The sequence below is a fragment of the Lontra canadensis genome, unplaced genomic scaffold, assembly GCF_010015895.1.
Source record: "Lontra canadensis isolate GAN:19392208 unplaced genomic scaffold, GSC_riverotter_1.0 scaffold1068, whole genome shotgun sequence".
In the NCBI taxonomy this organism is placed as follows: domain Eukaryota; kingdom Metazoa; phylum Chordata; class Mammalia; order Carnivora; family Mustelidae; genus Lontra; species Lontra canadensis.
In genome coordinates, this window is record NW_022632052.1 from 1 (window position 1) to 18638 (window position 18638).

General features: G+C 44.9%; 1 protein-coding gene across 1 annotated transcript; it reads left to right on the plus strand.

Moving 5' to 3' along the window:
* The first annotated feature begins 2779 nt into the window (after positions 1-2779).
* Positions 2780-14616, plus strand: LOC116863398 (transport and Golgi organization protein 1 homolog). Its single transcript, XM_032850857.1, has 6 exons — positions 2780-2899; positions 3148-3222; positions 4169-4232; positions 4399-4537; positions 6989-7090; positions 14547-14616. Exons 1-6 carry the CDS (start codon positions 2780-2782, stop codon positions 14614-14616), a joined length of 570 nt encoding a protein of 189 aa, XP_032706748.1.
* The last annotated feature ends 4022 nt before the right edge of the window (positions 14617-18638 follow it).

Sequence of the window (18638 nt, forward strand, 5' to 3'; positions counted from 1 at the left end):
TTGGTAGGCACCATGGGGGAAACCTCGAGGGGCATCCATGGTTCCCTGATTTATACAGATCACCTAATACCTTCCTTCCAACTCAGCATAAGCTCCAATCTGAAGGTTCTCCCAGACCATTCTGTTGGCCACAAAATCGTCCATTTGGGCGCTGCCAAGCCCCTAACAGATACTCCCTTTGTCCCTTTATGGAATCTCAAATTCTTCCCACAAGTTTCACTGCTAATTCTCTTGGTTCCTCATCTCCACAAAGAACTTCATGAGTGAAGCCAGACACAAAAGGTCACACATACTGTAATGATTTGTGACGATCCCCATCCAAGAGATTTGAGATCCACGCAACGTGGATGCATCCCAGAAACACGCCCCATGAAAGACAAAAAGGACACACAAGCACCTGTCGGGTAGAATCGAGTGGAAAGAGGCACTCACCAAACTGCCAGTGGCGGGAATGTTTTGTGTTGTAATTAGGCTGGCAGGACCCTGCACTAAATTCATCCAAAGACACAGAACAGCGATACTCTATTACATGTACCACGAAAAGCAAATACGGGGCAGGCTGAAGGGTCAGCCATGGTGGTAATCATGTTGCGATCTAGAAATGTATCCATCAATGCACTGTTCACCTGATACTTGTATCTCAGTAAAGCTGGGGACAATGTTCAAATTCTATCTCAATAAACATAATGAAAAAAAAAAAACGAATGACAAACTGTATGGTTACTAACATAAAAAAAAAGGCTAGGGAAATGTGAAATAATGAATATTTTGTAAATGTCTGCATGACCCCTTGTCACAATTAAATAGGTTGAACTTTATTGAATAGAATATGAATAGATTTGGGGGTGAAAAATAAATTATACACACTTGTGCTGTTTATCAGAAATGGATTGTGAACTGTGATGACTTAATCAGGAAATTCTAATTTTGTCTTCCTTTTTAATCCTGTAAATTCATGCTGCTAAGCAAAGTGATCATTGTAATATCTTTGGATTACAATCGCAGTACTATCTGTACTATAGATGTTTACTCGTAATAGGTTTTGACATCCAGCTTATCTTTGTTTCTTCCTCTCTTAGATAAAGCCTCGACAATATGAAGGTAAGATTTTGGGCTTCAGTTTTCTTTGCCACAAATTCTCGGTACCGGTGTATGATGTGGGTATAATTGGACGAGGGATAAATATGGTGACTTCTGATGTCTCACTGACTTGTTAAGTCTGGAAAATGGTTCTCTTCCCCATCTGGAGGCTAAGTGACAATGTGGAGGGAGTTGCCATCTCTAAGAGACCAGGAGGAGGAACACCTGCTGGGACTAGGGAGAATACAAGCTGTAATTTTGCAGAGAGATGTTTAGGAGGCAAGTGATGATGACGGCATGAGGTCTGGAGTGAGTACTTTGTCATGAGCTGGCTCTTGCTGAAATGTCAAGAAGAGAAAATTGTCTGAGCCGAGCAAACCGGCTACACGTAGAGAAGAGGGCAGGTATTGCCACACAAAGCATGTGTCACAGGAGAGGATTAAACTGTGGTTTTGAGTCTGAAGTGGAGGGAGGCTTTCCTGCCAGGGGAGAATGAATGGAAGAGAGCCTGTGCCAGCGGGGATAACGGATAGTGTCTGAGGCTCATGGATTGTGGTGATTGCATGGTGCTGGCTGTTGATGGCCTGGGTGGCCGCCTGGCACTTAGGAAACCATTGAATGTCATTGTTCGTTCTTGTGAGTGTGGCAGTGGTGCCGGTGAGAAGAGAGGTCTCAGAGCAGGAGAGCGCTCACAGTGGGCCAGGTGAAGAGAAGTTTGCACTTTGAGGAAAGATGAGAGAATTATTTTTTTAAGAGATTCTGTTTATTCATTTGATAGAAAGAGAGAGAGAGCGCACAAGCAGGCAGAGTGGCAGGCAGACAGAGAGGGAGAAGCAGGTCCCTGCTGAGCAGAGAGTTGGATGTGGGATGCGATCCCAGGACCCGGGATCCTGACCCCAGCAGAAGGCAGACCCTTAACCAACGGAGCCACCCAGGTGCCCCAAGATGAGAGAATTAAGTGGCTCTTAGAGGAGTCTGTGTTCTAGACCTTTCATGTGTCCTCCAGCTGTGATCAGGCTCCTCTTGAGTGTTGTTTTCCTGTAAGGGTGGAGCGTAACATTCTCCTGTTGCGATGAAAAAAGCTTGTCTGATTGGGTGTGTGCATTATCCGGGCCCTCCAGAGACTCTGTGTAACGTGGAGATTGTACCCAATTGTGTTTATAGCAGAGATCTTGTCCTCCAGAGCCCCCAGCCTGGCGTTGGTGAAAGGCGATCTGTGAGCAGCAGCAAGTCTCTGGAGGCCTGTGAGTTGTCACTCACCTGACATTTGAGCTTTCGTTGTGTGGAATTCCAAGTAGGACCTGGAAGTGGACGTGGCACTGAGCAGGACCAAAGGATAGTTTTGCTCATTTTGGGTTGTTTGCAGGGACCTGCTTTTGGATCCGAATTATTGGAGGAGAGATGTTAGTTGATAGGATGCCTGATTTTACTGTCACAGCTCTGGCGATAACATCAGCATTTGCAGGGATTGAATTTTCCAAGAATGGTGCTTACAGATGGAAGAAAATGAGAAGACACTTGATTGCATTTCCGTATGTTTGAAAAACATTTTAAGTAGGAATCTCACTGATATAGGAAGTCTTAGGTTTCAAATGCTACTACAACTTGCTTTCTTCAGGCACAATGGGAATGTTAGCAAGTTAGTGACACCCAAGTGTCAGAGAATGTGTCTCTGGTGCTAATACACTGGGATTATTCAATGTCACTGTTTTTGCTCATTATCTTAACATTCTTTTTTCTCCTTTCAGTTACTTTAGAACAAATCCGGATGAAGATTGATCACCTTAAAAAAGAAAACAAGGATCTAGAAAAAAACATAGCGAGTTGGGAGGAGAAGGTATGTGTGCCCTTTCAAATATTTCTTGTGATTTCATTTTGGTTACCTCCCCCTCTGGTAGTTCATTCTATCCATCTATTTTGTGTGATCCAGAAGCAGTCCTTGAGTAAGAGAAGCTTCACAGATGTAGCGCACTGCCTCTCTCTTTGAGAAAGGAGTCACACATTGCTAGAGAGGTTTCTCTAACATGCTGTTTTGGAATTCTGATTCTTTGTTCATATGTTTTATAGGTCAGGGAAGCAAAGAAGCAAGGAGAAACGAAGAGAAAACATGAGCTTTCCCTTGCTCAAGTACATAAATTGAAAGTAAGAATCCTTTCTTTGCCTGAATTGTGTTCTAAACAGAAATAAAAGTAAATGAAGTATCATTAGTAGTAGTAGTAGTATTGCTATCATTTCTAAGATTGATTTATTTGAGAGAAGGAAAGAGTGAGGGGAGGGGGTCTGAAGGAGAGAGAGAGAGAATGCCAGGCAGACACCGTGCCGAGTGTGTCGCCTGATGCAGGGATCAATCCCATGACCCTGAGATCAGGACTTGAGGCAAACGAAAGCAGGAGTCAGACACTCCACAGACTGGGCCACCCAGGTGCCCCAAGGAATGCATCATTGTTACTCATTCAACATATATACATTTCAATATATTTTCTTGAAGGAGAACATCAAAAAGGTGGAAGAGATTAATGAAAATTTGAAGGACTCCCTTCATTGTAATCAGGCTCTCTTACAAGCTGAGAGAGAAAAGAATATCGAGAACGTGGACATGGTTAGAGTTAGATGTTAGTTGTCCTCTAATATGGCTTGGGAGGCTTTTGGTTCATTGGGGGAGGTGAGTGCGGCATAGTCTTGTGCTGTTGACGCAGTAGAGGATGGGCGCCTGGGAACTGCAACTCCTACTGAACCGTGAGCTGTGATTTCACTTAGGACCACCCCGATGAGGTTTCCAATTTCAAGGTCTAGGAAGTGTAGTTTATTTCACAGCTGGGTCATCATCACATTCAGCACTGCCCTCCAAGTTATGTAGAAAATCCCACAAAATACGGGATCGGTGAAGGGCGACAGCAAGCCCAATTGTATAGTAGAAGATTATTTTCTATCTGTTCCACTAAGAAAGCCATTTGTGCGGTTTTTGACATGAACTACTTTCTTGACTTTCCCCTTATTCTATGTATGCCTCAAGGGCTTTCTTTGTTGCCCTCCATAATCCTGTCCTGTTAGGTGCCCTCATAAGTCTTTTCTCAAATCTGTCTTAAAGGGCCAAGATGAATTGGGGGATCAAGAGCTGGGAGCCTTGACATCTAAGAACCAAGAACTGAAAGGTATGTTGTTATGGGGTTAGAAATCTCCATATGGTGGCAATGAGTTTGCATCAGGCAGGGAAAGAATGCCTTCCTGCCTTCAAGGTCTTGCCCTTCTCCTTTCCCCATCGAAACGGAGTTCTTAGGTCATGGCACAAACACACAAAAGCAAACTCATCCTTTACAGAAAGGAAGAAGTTCCTGGAAGACCAGTGTAATGCCCTGAGTTCTCAGAAAACTGCTAAGGAAGCAGAATTGGACCTGCTCAAGAAGAAAGTGGATATGGTGGTGGAGTTCTCTGAAAAACGAAAACGGACTGCAGAAGAGTAAGCTATTGCTGTGTTGTCATAGATACCGTTGTATGATTTTTCGTGGCGGCAAGTCTAGGTAACTGTATTTGGATCTTCTGGAATTGGATCTTAGAGTACTTTTGCCAAATGCATTCTGTAGAATTGTGCCTGCCCTTCCTATCTTGATTTGTGTAACCTGCATTTTCCTTTCTGTTCTAACGACTTGCCACACGTTGTTGTGTGATTCATTGGGGTAGAAGGGGAAAGGTACCAGCATTAATCACTTTGATACCTGGATCCCCTCTGGGTCAGTCTACATTGTCCTTTCATGTTCACTCTCATCACGTGCTCTTACCACTCCTGCATTAGGTCCATCTCTTGTTCAGTATGAGACTTGGGTCCAGAATGTGGAGAGAAAAATGGAATTCTCTTCCTGCAGAAACAGGGAAAGTTTCTTTGTAGAAAGTGTGCTGGGGCTCCAGCAATACTGGGTCCCTTCATCTGGCGTACTACTGAGATCATTTGCTGCAGCCCAGTCCCTAAGCAGGCCAGGGTATTTCCTGTCCACCTGATTTTCTTTTTCTTTTCTTTCTTTCTTTCTTTCTTTTTTTTGGGAGGGGGGATATTATTTATCTACTTGACAGTGTGAGACGCCACGAGAGAGAGAACACAGGGGGAGTGGGAGAGGGAGAAGCAGGCTTCCCTCCGAACAGGGAGTCCAGTGTGGGGCTCTATTGCGGGACCCTGGGATCATGACCTGAATCAAATGCTTTTAAGCAGATATGTAATGACTGAGCCATCCTGGTGCCCCTCCACACGATTTTCTAGGTATAACTCTTTTGGATCCCAACCAAAGCCTGCAGTTTCACTAAGTCTCATCTTTGCTGGCTGGACCGGACCTTCTCTTGTTACATTCCAACCTGTCCCCAAAAGGTTGCTTGTTCATTTACTTTGTATTCACTCGCCTGTTCCAGAATTCACTGATGTTTCCTGGGGGAGATTGGCTCCCACTGCCAGCCTGGCTTTCTCCCAGGCTTCCTTCTTCTCCATCCGGTTCTCGTGTTTCTTCGTGTGCTCTTTAGAAATTGGGTGCATTCTCTCACAAGTTTGCTCTCTTGTCCAGTGTTTCCTTTTATATCTCAGGAGGAGATCAGGACATTGGAGTCGCTCATTCATGTGGAAAAGCAAAACTGTTCCCTGTCTTCCCCGGAGACTCAGCTTTGTGTTACTCCTTCCCACACTGGGGGTGGGGGCCGCTCTCTCTCACAGGCACCTGGGTTCTGTTCATTGGTAAGTTCTTGGGGCAGGTCCACTGTCCTGACCACATTTCTCTCTTCAATACCATATTCCTGAGCCACACACTGACTGCCACTCCAGAAGACATTTGCTGAAGGATAGTTGAGAGACCAGAAGCAGATGCTCTTGTCCTTTTCTTTCTAGAGCTTTTGTCTGTCTCTAAGTCTTTCTGCATGAGATTCTTGACAAGTGTCCTGTTGAAACCTTGTGAATCAACACCATGAACAAAAGAGTCGAGGGCAGCCCAGCGGACCAACCTTTCTAAGCATCGCCGTTTGCTGCCTTCACCATCCATGCACTTGGTCTTGTTCAAGAACTTTGACTCGGGGCGCCTGGTGGCTCAGGAGGTTAGAGCCTCTGCTTTTGGCTGAGGTCATGGTCCCAGGGTCCTGGGATTGAGCCCTGTATTGGGCTCTCTGCTCAGCGGGGAGCCTGCTTCCCCCTCTCTCTGCCTGCCTCTCTGCCTACTTGTGATCTCTCTCTGTCAAATGAATAAATAAAATCTTTTAAGAAAATGTTGACTCAATGGAGTTGACAGTTTTCCATCTGAAGTCTGTTCCCCTGAGATAACACCCTGAGTATGTGTCAGTTCACATGGATTATTTGCGGACATATTTTCGGCACTAAGATTGGCCTTTTCCTACACCAGGATCTTTGACGAGGGGCCAGGGATTGTACTTCTAAAGCCTAGAGATATGTGGGAGTGAGTTTCCATGCCAGTGAAGCCATATTCTGGAAGGTCCCTTTGGGCTGACTGTGTGGGGCACAGCCTTGGTCTGAGGATCAGGGCTCCCTATGGAGGTGTGAGACTAATGATGGGCCCCTGCTTCATCCTAATGAGTGTAGCTCATCAGGCTTGGCTTTTCCCTTTGAATTGAAATGAGCCTTCACCATCTCAAACCAAAGACGTATTCCTAGAGGGCACAAAGTGCAATGTTATTTGGTGACATGGTGAATGAATTAAAGTAGAGAAGTATAAAGACAGCCCCGATTGCAGGGAGCTTGGCCAGCAGCCAGAGTTCGATTTTTCTTTAACCCTAAACGGGGCCTTCATTCATTTCCCCGTTGTGTTGTCAGTCTGTGCTTTTAGCGGGGACATTCCAACATAGGCCATCAAGTGTGCTGGGAGAATAAATGGCAGAAATTCAGGACCTTGGCTACTGGACAATGTATATACCTCTCCCATCTTAGGAAGCTAGAAGAGATACTTTGTGAATTATATGCAACGAAGAATGAGCTGTTAGCTGCCGATGAAAAGCTGAAATTAACCAAAGAAGAAATGGACAAGTACAGGTAAGTTCAGACACTACATACTCTGGGCTCCTGAAAAACCTGTTCCCTTTGGATTTTTTAAAAATGTTTTAATTTTCTTATAAACCTATAATGTATTATTAGCCCCAGGGGTACAGGACTGTGAATCGCCAGCCTTACACACTTCACAGCACTCACCATAGCACATACCCTCCCCAGTGTCCATAACCCCACCACCCTCTCCCTACCCCCTCCCCCCAGCACCCCTCAGTTTGTTTTGTGACATCTTGTTTCATTTATTCTTTTCCTACCCCCCAAATCCCCCACGTTGCATCTCCACTTCCTCATATCAGGGAGATCATAGGATAGTTGGCTTTCTTCGATCTACTTATTTCGCTAAGGGTAATTCCCTCTAGTTCCGTCCACGTCATCGCAAATGGGAAGATTTCTTTCTTTTGACGGCTTCATAGTATTCCATTGTGTATGTATGTATGTATATATATATATATATATATATATATACATACCACATCTTCTTTATCCATTCATTTGTTGATGGACATCTAGGTTCTTTCCATAGTTTGGCTGTTGTGGACATTGGTGCTATAAACATTCGGGTGCACGTGCCCCTTCAGATCACTACGTTTGTATCATTAGGGTAAGTAGCCAGTAGTGCAATTGCTGGGTCATAGGGTAGCTCTATTTTCAGCTTTTTTGAGGAACCTCCATGCTGTTTTCCAGAGTGGTTGCACCAGCTTGCATTCCCACCAAAAGCGTAGGAGTGTTCCCTTTTCTGCGCATCCTCGCCAGCACCTGTCATTTCCTGACTTGTTAATTTTAGCCATTCTGACTGGTGTGCGGTGGTATCTCATTGTGGTTTTGATGTGTATTTCCCTGATGCCGAGTGATGTGGAGCACTTTTTCATGTGTCTGTTGGCCATCTGGATGTCTTTGCAGAAATGTCTGTTCATGTCCTCTGTCCGTTTCTTGATTGGATTATCTGTTCTTTGGGTGTTGAGTTTCCTAAGCTCTTTATAGATTTTGGATACTAGCCCTTTATCTGATATGTCGTTTGCAAATATCTTCTCCCATTTTCTCAGTTGTCTTTGGGTTTTGTTAACTGTTTCCTTTGCTGTGCAGAAGCTTTTGGTCTTGATGAAGTTCCAATAGTTTGTTTTTGCCTTTGCTTCCCTTGCTCTGGATGATGTTTCTAGGAAGAAGTTGCTGTGGTTGAGGTTGAAGATGTTGCTGCCCGTATTCTCCTCAAGGATTTTGATGGATTCCTTTCTGACATTGACGTCCTTCAGCCATTTTGAGTCTATTTTCATGTGTAGTGTAAGGAAATGGTCCAGTTTCATTTCTCTGCATGTGGCTGTCCAATTTTCCCAACACCATTTGTTGAAGAGGCTGTCATTTGGACATTGGACATTCTTTCCTGCTTTGCTGAAGATTAAATTGACCATAGAGTTGAGGGTCTATTTCTGGGCTCTCTCTTCTGATCCATTGATCTATGTGTCTGTTTTTGTGCCAGTACCATTCTGTCTTGATGATGACAGCTTTGTAGCAGAGCTTGAATTCCAGAATTGTGATGCCACCAACTTTGGCTTTCTTCTTCAATATCGCTTTGGCTCTTCGAGGACTTTTCTAGTTCCAGATAAATTTTAGGATTATTTGTTCCATGTCTTTGAAAAAAAGAATGGATGGGATTTTGGTAGGGATTGCATTAAATGTGTAGATTTCTTTAGGTAGCAAAGACATTTTCATAATATTTGTTCTTCCAATCCAGGAGCATGGAACATTTTTCCATTTCTTTGTGTCTTCCTCAATTTCTTTCATGAGTACTTTACAGTTTTCTGAGTATAGTTTCTTTGCCACTTTGCTTAGGTGTATTCCTAGGTATCTTATAGTTTTGGGTGCAATTGTAAATGGTACTGACTCCTTAATTTCTCGTCCTGCTGTCTTGTTGTGTAAAGCAATGCAACTGATTTCTGTGCCGCGATTTTATATCCTGACACTTTACTGAATTCCTGTACAAGTTCTAGCAGATTTGGAGTGGAGTCTTTTGGGTTTTCCACATATAGTATCGTATCATCTGCAAAGAGTGAGAGTTTGACTTCTTTTTTGCAGATTTGGATGTTTTTTATATCTTTTTGTTGTCTGATTGCTGAGGCTAGGACTTCTAGTACTAGATTGAATAGCAGTGGTGATAATGGACATCCCTGCCGTGTTCTTGACCTTAGCAGAAAGCTTTTAGTTTTTCTCCGTTGAGAATGATATTTGCGGTGGGTTTTTCATAGATGGCTTTGATAATATTGAGGTATGTGCCCTCTATCCCTACACGTTGAAGAGTTTTGATCAGGAAGGGATGCTGTACTTTGTCAAATGCTTTTTCAGCTCCTATTGAGAGTATCATATGGTTCTTGTTCTTTCTTTTCTTAATGTGTTGTATCACATCAGTTGATTTGCGGATGTTGAACCAACCTTGCAGCCCTGGAATAAATCCCCCTCGGGGGGGGTGAATAATCATTTTAATGTACTGTTGGATCCTATTGCCTAGTATTTTGGTGAGAATTTTCGCCTCTGTGTTGATCAAGGATATTGGCCTGTAATTCTCTTTTTTGATGGGATCCTTGTCTGGTTTGGGGATCAAGGTGTTGCTTGGAAGTTTTCCTTCCATTTCAGTTTTTGGGAACAGTTTCAGGAGAATAGGAATTAATTCTTCTTTAAATGTTTGGTAGAATTCCCCTGGGAAGCCATCTGGCCCTGGGCTTTTGTTTGTTTGGAGATTTTTGATGACTCTTTCAATCTCCCTACTGGTTATGGGTCTGTTCAGGTTTTCTATTTCTTCCTGGCTCCGTTGTGGTAGTTTATATGGTCTCTAATAGTGCACCCATTTCTTCCAGATTGTCAAATTTGTTGGCGCAGAGTTGCTCATAATATGTTCTTATAATTGTTTGTATTTCTTTGGTATTGGTTGTGATCTCTCCCCTTTCATTCATGATTTTATGAATTTGGGTCCTTTCTCTTTTCCTTTTGGTAGGTCTGGCCAGGGGTTTATCAATCTTATTAATTCTTTCAGAGAACCAGCTCCTAGTTTCATTGATTTGTTCTATTGTTTTTGGGTTTCTATTTCATTGGTTTCTGCTCTGATCTTTATGATTTCTCTTCACCTGCTAAGTTTAGGCTTTCTTTGGTGTTCTTTCTCCAGCTCCTTTAGGTGTAGGGTTAGGTTGTGTATTTGAGACCTTTCTTGTTTCTTGAGAAAGGCTTGTATCGCTATATATTTTCCTCTCAGGACTGCCTTTGCTGTGTCCCACAGATTTTGAACCATTGTGTTTTCCTTATCATTTGTTTCCGTGAATTTTTTCAATTCTTCTTTATTTTCCTGGTTGACCCATTCATTCTTTAAAAGGATGCTCTTTAGCCTCCCTGTATTTGAGTTCCTTCCAACTTTCCTCTTGTGATTGAGTTCTAGCTTCAGAGCATTGTGGTCTGAAAATATGCAGGGAATGATCCCAATCTTTTGATACCGGTTGAGACCTGATTTGTGGCCCAGTATGTGATCTATTCTGGAGAATGTTCCATGTGCATTAGGGAAGAATATGTATTGTTGCTTTGGGATGGAATGTTCTGAATATATCTGTGATGTCCCTCTGGTCCAGTGTGTCATTTAAGGCCTTTAATTCCTTGTTGATCTTTTGCTTGGATGATCTGTCCATTTCTGTGAGGGGAGTGTGAAATTCCCCTACTCTTATCGTATTGTTGTCGATGTGTTTCTTTGACTTTGTTATGAATTGGTTTATATAGTTGGCTGCTCCCATGTTAGGGGCATAGATATTTAAAATTGTTAGATCTTCTTGTTGGAAAGACCCTTTGAGTATGATATAGTGTCCTTCCTCATCTCTTTTATAATAGTCTTTGGCTTAAAATCTAATTGAACTGATGTAAGGATTGCCACCCCAGCTTTCTTCTGATGTCCGTTAGCATGGTAAATTGTTTTCCACACCCTCACTTTAAATCTGGAGGTGTCTTTGGGTCTAAAATGAGTTTCTTGTAGGCAGCATATTGATGGGTTTTGTTTTTTTTATCCATTCTGATACCGTGTGTCTTTTGATTGGGGCATTTAACCCATTTACCTTCAGGGTAACTATTGAGAGATATGAATTTAGTGCCCTTGTATTGCCTGTAAGATGACTGCTACTGTATATTGTCTCTGTTCCTTTCTGATCTGCAACTTTCAGGCTCTCTCTTTGCTTAGAGGACTGCTTTCAATATTGCTTGTAGAGCTCGTTCGGTGTTTGCAAATTCTTTCAGTTTTTGTTTGTCCTGGAAGCTTTGTATCTCTCCTTCTACTTTCAATGATAGCCTAGCTGGATATAGTATTCTTGGCTGCATATTTTTCTCGTTTAGTGCTCTGAATATATCATGCCAGTCCTTTCTGGCCTGCCAGGTCTCTGTGGATAAATCCGCTGCCAATCTTCTATTTTTACCATTGTATGTTACAGACTTCTTGTCCCAGGGTGCTGTCCGGATTTTCTCTTTGTCGCTAAGACTTGTAAATTTTACTATTAGATGACGGGGTGTGGACCTATTCTTATTGATTTTGAGGGCGGTTCTCTACACCTTCTGGATTTTGATGCTTGCTCCCTTTGCCATATTAGGGAAATTCTCTACAATAATTCTCTCCGATATACCTTCTGCTCCGCTCTTTCTTCTTCTTCTGGAATCCCAATTATTCTAATGTTGTTTTGTCTTATGGTATCACTTATCTCTCGAATTCTCCCCAAGTGGTCCTGTAGTTGTTTGTCTCTCTTTTGCTCAGCTTCTTTATTCTCTGTCATTTGGTCTTCTATCTCACTAACTCTTTCTTCTGCCTCATTTATCCTAGCAGTAAGAACCTCCATTTTTGATGGCACCTCTTTAATAGCTTTTTTAATTTCAATTTGGTTAAATTGTAGATCTTTTATTTCTCCAGAAAGGGCTTTTATTTCTCCGGATAGGTTTTTTTTAATATCTTCCATGCCTTTTTGGAGCGTGGCTAAAACCTTGAGAGTCGTCATTCTGAACTCTAGATCTGACATATTACCAGTGTCCATATTGATTAGGTCCCTAGCCTTCAGTACTGCCTCTTGTTCTTTTTTTTGTGATTTTTTCCGCCTTGTCATTTTGTCCAGATAAGAATATATGAAGGAGAAAATAAAATACTAAAAGTGTGGCAAAGACCCCAGGAAAGCGTGCTTTAACCAAATCAGAGGAGACCACAAATCATGGTGGGGGATAGAGGGGGTAAAAAGAAGTTCAGAACAAAAAATTTAAGAAAGAAAACAAATAAGGAAATAATATAAAAGAGAAAAAATATGTATACATATTAGACTGGTGACTAGAACAGGGTCACTCAATTTCGAGTGTATTTTGGTCTCTTAGAAGAAATTACCTCCCAAAATTTTAAAGAATGAAAAACATATATAAGGTAAACACAATGAAGGGATGGAATATGAATATTAAGATGAAAATAAATTTTTTTTAATTTGTAAAAAAAGGAGTTCATAGGAAGTTGGTTGGGAGAAGAAAGAAAAAGAAAGTGGAGAAGATTTGCTCAGGCTGGACAGCAGAACAAGCCCGGTGGTAGTTTTAGGGTGTATTTGATCTATTAGAAGAAGTTGTACCCCAAAATTTTTAGAAGAAAAAATCCTATGTGTATACCAAAACTGAAGTTAGATAAAATGAAGGATAACAAATGACAATAATAATGAAGGTTCGAAATTTTTTTTTATGAAAAGTATTGTTAAGATAAACTAGTTAAAAAACATTAAAAGAAGAAAGGGTAAAATTTAAAAAAAAATTAGCAGAAGAAATATAAAATTTAAAAAAATTAATTAACTTTGCAAGACTAAAGTATCATGAGGAGACAGCCATGAATCCGTGGTTTTCTTTCTCCATTCTGGTATTCCGCTGTTCTCCTTGGTAAGTGAACTTGGTCTTGGCTGGATTTCTTGTTGATCTTCTCGGGGAGGGGCCTGTTGTAGTGATTCTCAGCTGTCTGTGCCCCAGGTGGAATTGCACCACCCTTTCCATGGGCCAGGCTAAGTCATCCACTCAGGTTCGCTTTCAGGAGCTTTTGTTCCCTGAACACTTTCCGTAGAGTTCCGGAGGTCGGTAATGAAAGTGGCGGCCTCCCAATCTCTGGCCTGGAGGAGCCGAGAGCTCAGGGGTCCCACTCCTCAGTGCGCCCTCAGAGAAAAGCGCTCAACCACTCCCCTCTCCCTGGCCTTCGGCTGCGCTCAGAGCTCACCCAGGCTGTGAACAAGCATCTGTCTCTGGCACACAGCTCCACCTGGAGTCTCCGAACCCCTTTGATCCCTGAGCTCTTCCAGGGGGGGTCTCCCCGGATCTTGTGGGGACCCCACTCACAGAGCAGTGGCCTGTGCCACAGATTACAGTTCAAGGTAACCCCGAGTTGAGAGCTCACTCCTCAGCTCTGTCTCTGTAGCTGGCTTCCCCGCTCTAATACCTGCAAATTCTGTGACACTCAAATACCTGACACTTCTGTGACCCTGCAGGACCTGGGGCCACGCCGTCCCCGCGTGGGCTTCACCCCGGTTTAGCCTCTGGAGCAATGACCCTCAGGGGACATCGCTTTTAAAAGTCCTGATTTTGTCCTCCATTGCTTGCCAGGAGCCGGACCCTCCCCCCGGGGTCTATCTTCTCGTCGCTTTGGATTCACTTCTCCGTGGGTCCTACCTTTCAGAAAGTTGTCGATTTTCTGTGTCTAGAACTGTTGCTCTTCTTCTCTTCGATCTCCTGTTGGATTTGTAGGTGTTCGGAATGGTTTGATAAACGATCTAGCTCCTCTCCTGCTACCTGATGTCATCTCAGCCTGCTGCTTCTCCGCCATCTTGACTCCTCCGTCCCTTTGGATTTTTAATGTTTGTACATTTTGAGGACTCAACTAAGTAATATACACCAAAATTCAGAGGATGTATCCAGAGAGAATTAACAGACACGGAAAGATAAGGCACAAAACAATTACGTTACTAAACATGTCCGGATCCCCAGTGTTGGCCTGACTCTGTGGGAACTGGCGCCACACCAGTGTCCTTGGGGTGGTGTCTTGAGGAAAGCAGTTTGTCCTAGGAGGAGTCCTACCCATAAACACGGTAGTGCCATCTGGTGGCGCTGGTCTTTGCAACCCTGGGAACCATGGCGAGGATAGAAGTTAAAGGAGAATAGAGCTTCGTGACAAAAGACATTTGTCATGGGATCACTGAGGGAAAGATTGGAAACGGGTAAGGAAGTTCTGTCAGTTCTGATCCTGCAGGCAAAGAAAAACGGTTAAGGAAAGGCTGTAAGAATAGCTTTGATCCTACAGTCCAATTATAGTCCGGTGAAAGTGTTTCCTGTGAGGGGACAGATAAGAGGAGGATGGCCACATGGGCAGATGATTGAAAATCACACCCAGTGTTGGGTTTTGTCTGATGAAAACAATTGTCCCTCACAGACAAGAAGTGGAAGAAATGGAAGATCAGCTGCTGGAGGCTGAGCTCACCTTCAATCACCAGGTAACCTGAGTTGTGCCCAACACACTGACCCCTTGGCGCCCCTGCAGGTGATGGAAGTGCCCTTTAGAGCCCTGAACATGGGCTTTTGGTGTGTTGGCTTTTTTCAGATCGCAGTTCAGGAGAGAAATGCTCTGGCTAACTGGGTAAGTGTTGTCTTTTTCCTCGTCTTCGTTTGGGGCACAGTCGGGCACAACCGAAGGTGGCTGTGTTTTTCTCCCGCAGATGAAGGCTCGGTATTGGGAAACAAGGATGATGCAGCAGAGCAGGGAGAACACCTACCTGAAATACAGGTGTGAGAGTCTGACGTGCGTTTTGCGTTTGTTTGGAGAGGTGACGGCTATGCTGTTTAGTGCCTAGGAGAGGAGGTGGTGTTGTCATTCTTAGAGATGTCCATTCTTTCTCTGTGGTCAAGACTGCGCATGATGGAAGGGGAGACGCTGCCTGTGGGATCCATGCGGCGCGGACCCATGCCTGGAAGGCCCAAGTTGCAGGAGCCTGTGTGGCAAGGTAGGGAGCACGATGGGAAATGCAGCAGCCTGATTTCTGCTGTGAAACCACACGGGGTCCTTCCCGTTGCTGTGGGTGATCGCTGTGTGTCCTGGAGAGAATCACAAGCCTGCAGGTTGTCTGAAGAGGTGACAGGAGGGTGCTTTCCTCATATGCCCCCAGGCAGCAGGACACTTGTCCCCGTGATAGGTGGCGCTCACGCCGCTCCACACCTTCCCCCCTGCTGCCCCCTTTGGAAGAGCTGAGCCTGAGAAGGTGGGAGCCGAGCGCCCTTCCCACCTTGACTCAGTGGTCAAGCCTTGGCAAAAAAAAAAAAAAGACTATTTGTGAAAAAGGGCATTTATTTACTCGTTATGGAGGTTCCTATATTTTTGTTTTATTTGTCATCTATAGGACCATATTCAGCAATGAATTATCTATTACTCCTCTCATGTTATCCGTGTAATGCCATAGATTTATTGCTCAATCTGCCTATGTTTTCTTTGTTCGTGACTATACGAATGTCTGTTTCTTCCCTGAAATGTTTACTTGTTGGCCAGTCACGCATGCTAAGTCTCATCTGCAGGATGGAAAAATGAACCATCCACCTGTGGCCTGAGAAGAGGACACACGTGCGTGTGCCTGGCTATTTGGACACACTGAGCAGTGAGCAGGTGCCATTGTTGGGAAGGAAGTGTCTCCGTTGCACAACGGCAGACATCTGTCTCTAACCGTCGTGCACATCCAGCATCCACCTATGTTGTTCTGGGAGGGATGAAGCACCTCTCCCTTCATCTGCAGCGTGTGGGGTTTAAGCTGTCATTTCCTTAGTTGTATAAACGCCTGACACAGGGCTGCGGTCCCTTCATTGTTCACTAGCGTAGGGGTCTGCCCTTGTCCTCTGCAGTCTGGAAACTTGTGGGTAACGCTCTTGTCCGGCCGGGGAGGGGAGAATGAGAAAAAGTGGCATATGCCGGAGGCAGGTGTAGAGGGTTCGTTGGCATGTCGCTCAGTCACTTCCAGGGGGAGAAGCTTCTGTCTTTCCCATGGCGTGGGTCAGATACAGATGCTGGAGCGTCCTCCACAAGGACCAGCGGTGCTGCCCACAGGCCTCTCGTGTCATGGCGGAGCGAAGGCTGCTAAGGACATGGTAACTTTCTTCCCGTTGTTCTGTAGATAGAATTGATGGACCTTGTCTTCCAGTCATACTGAGGGGGTTGGCAGGTCCCTTGTGGTGACAGAGAGCTGCCCTTCTCCGAAAGCTGGGCACAGCAGGTGTCGCACGCGGTAAGGAGACAGTGCTGTGTGCTCTGGGAGGGTTGAGGCCTGCTCTTAACGTGAGGAATTGAGGGTGTGTGTCTGAGAGAAGGGAGGGACGCACTGATGAAAGGGCATAGCCGGTGTGTTCCGTATAAGGGAAGAACCAGAGACGTATCCAGAAGGAAGGGAGGGAGCCCCGAGTCACACAGAAAGAAGAGGTTGTGGCTGCCGAGAAGGCTGGAGGTGCTCAGGGAGAGGCTGGGCTTCTCTCAGGGAGGGTGAGGCCGTTCCCGGCAGGCCGGCAGCTTGAGAGTGAGTGTGAGGACACCGTGCGGTCCACACCGGCTGCTGCATGTGTTCACTCACACGGTGTGGATCACGCCGTTATTTGTCTCAGAATGTCGTTTTTGCCGTGAAGCCATTCACTCACAGTCTGTGAAGAGCGTTGTTTCCCTGAGTTTCTGAAAATTCTGAACCCTGTGAAAAAGTGTCGTGGAGATTTGGAAAATTTAACTTGTCTTTGGGGATTCTTGTCTGGCTGACTTTACGTCCCCCAGTGAGAAAACGTGAAGTCGGGACCGAGACCCAGCGAATGTGGCCCTCGCCTTACCCCGAGTCAGACCATTCGTGGGGGAGTCAGGGTTGGCCCGGAGCCGCCCTAGCTGGAGCCCTGTCACCAGGCCTCTGCACTTCCCCGGGACTTCAGTCCCAGTGTCCTTCGGATTTGCCTGTGTTCCTGATTTCTCAGCCCAAATACCAGCTCTCAGTGGGGCCTTCTCGGGGCCCCAGCTTTTATTTTAATCCGTGATAGAGAGAGCATATGGGATTCTGAGGTCACCAGAGCAGTAGGAGTTGAAATACATAAAGAACCTGCAGGGGCCCCTGGGCGGCTCAGTCGGTTAAGCAGCAGAATCTTGATTCGTGCTCAGGTCATGATCTCGAGCTTCTGAGATTGAGCCCCAAGTCGGGCTCGGTGCTGAGTGTGGAGCCTATCTGGGATTCTCTCTCTCCCTCACCTTCTCCCCCTTCCCTCTTCACTCACAAGTTTGTCCTTTCTCTGTCTCTGTCTCAAAAAGAAAAAAAAAATAATTGGCAAAGTATCTGGGTACTGACCATTCACTGTTCTCACTGTTTGAATGAAAATAGCTCCATGCCCATGAGCGTCAAAATAGGTTCATTTAAGTCCACAAAATACACTAAGAGTGTAATACCTCAGCCCGGGTAGTGGCAATTCTCATTTCAAAGACCAGGCAAAGAGCCCCCTTTTTTCTATTAAATACCAGGTCTAGCCACAATGAAGTAAAAGATAGTTAAGAGAACAGGTACAATCAGAGATTTATATGTGAGATGTGAAGACAATTATTGCCTATTACATACAGACTCGCAGATGAGGCCACACACTCAAGTGTTCATCCAAGGCCTCAGATACACTATGGGAAGCAGAGAGCATTTAGGAAAACATAAGGTCTCATTGTACTAACCCCAATCCTTTTGCCTTACAGGGTAATCATTTTGTAATGTGAAGACTTCCTTGACCTCCTACAACCAGGCTCCAAGGAGTTTGTATTTAGTAAACATATGAATATTTTCTGCCTTGTGGTCTGAATGCTTTCCCTGCCCATCCTGTCCCCTGTGCTTTGTCTCTCCTGGTATCCCCCCAATAAACTGTTCATGGTTCTGTCTCTGTGTCAGCATCTCCCTTCAGGGGGACCGACAGTCCCTGTCCTTTGAGGGCACAGGGTGAAGCCTTTAGACACAGATTACACCCTGGCAGCAGTGGGGGGACAGAGCATAGAGCAAGATTATCCTTCGTGGTACCTCTACTGCAAGGGACCCCAGGAACCCTTCTGGGGAGGGGGCCCAGATTGAATTTAGATCTGCTGGTGTTTGTATTTAACTCTGGTGACAGATCCTCTTGAGCATATGGACCCTGCTAGTTTGGGGGTTAGTGATCAGCCAGACGGGTGGCTGTCCCCAGGCAGTGGTCTGCTGTGACAGTGAGCAGAGAATGAAGTGTCTGGAGAGGCCCTGAGAGCCTGGTGAGGAGGCCCTGCATTAATCTGTATTTTGTGCAGGGTTTTCACCTTACCAGCTGCCCCCCAACCACAGGGGGGCCTTGAATGGAGCTGATGGTGGCAGTGTTTGTGGTAAGACCCATGATGCCCCATAATCCTCCCACAGTTTCCCTGTTGAGGGATGGGCAGGGCAGAGGTCCCTGAGAGGAGACCCATCCCTTCCTCAGCAGCAGGAGGAGTTGGGGGTATGCTTCTGTCCCCTTTTAGGCC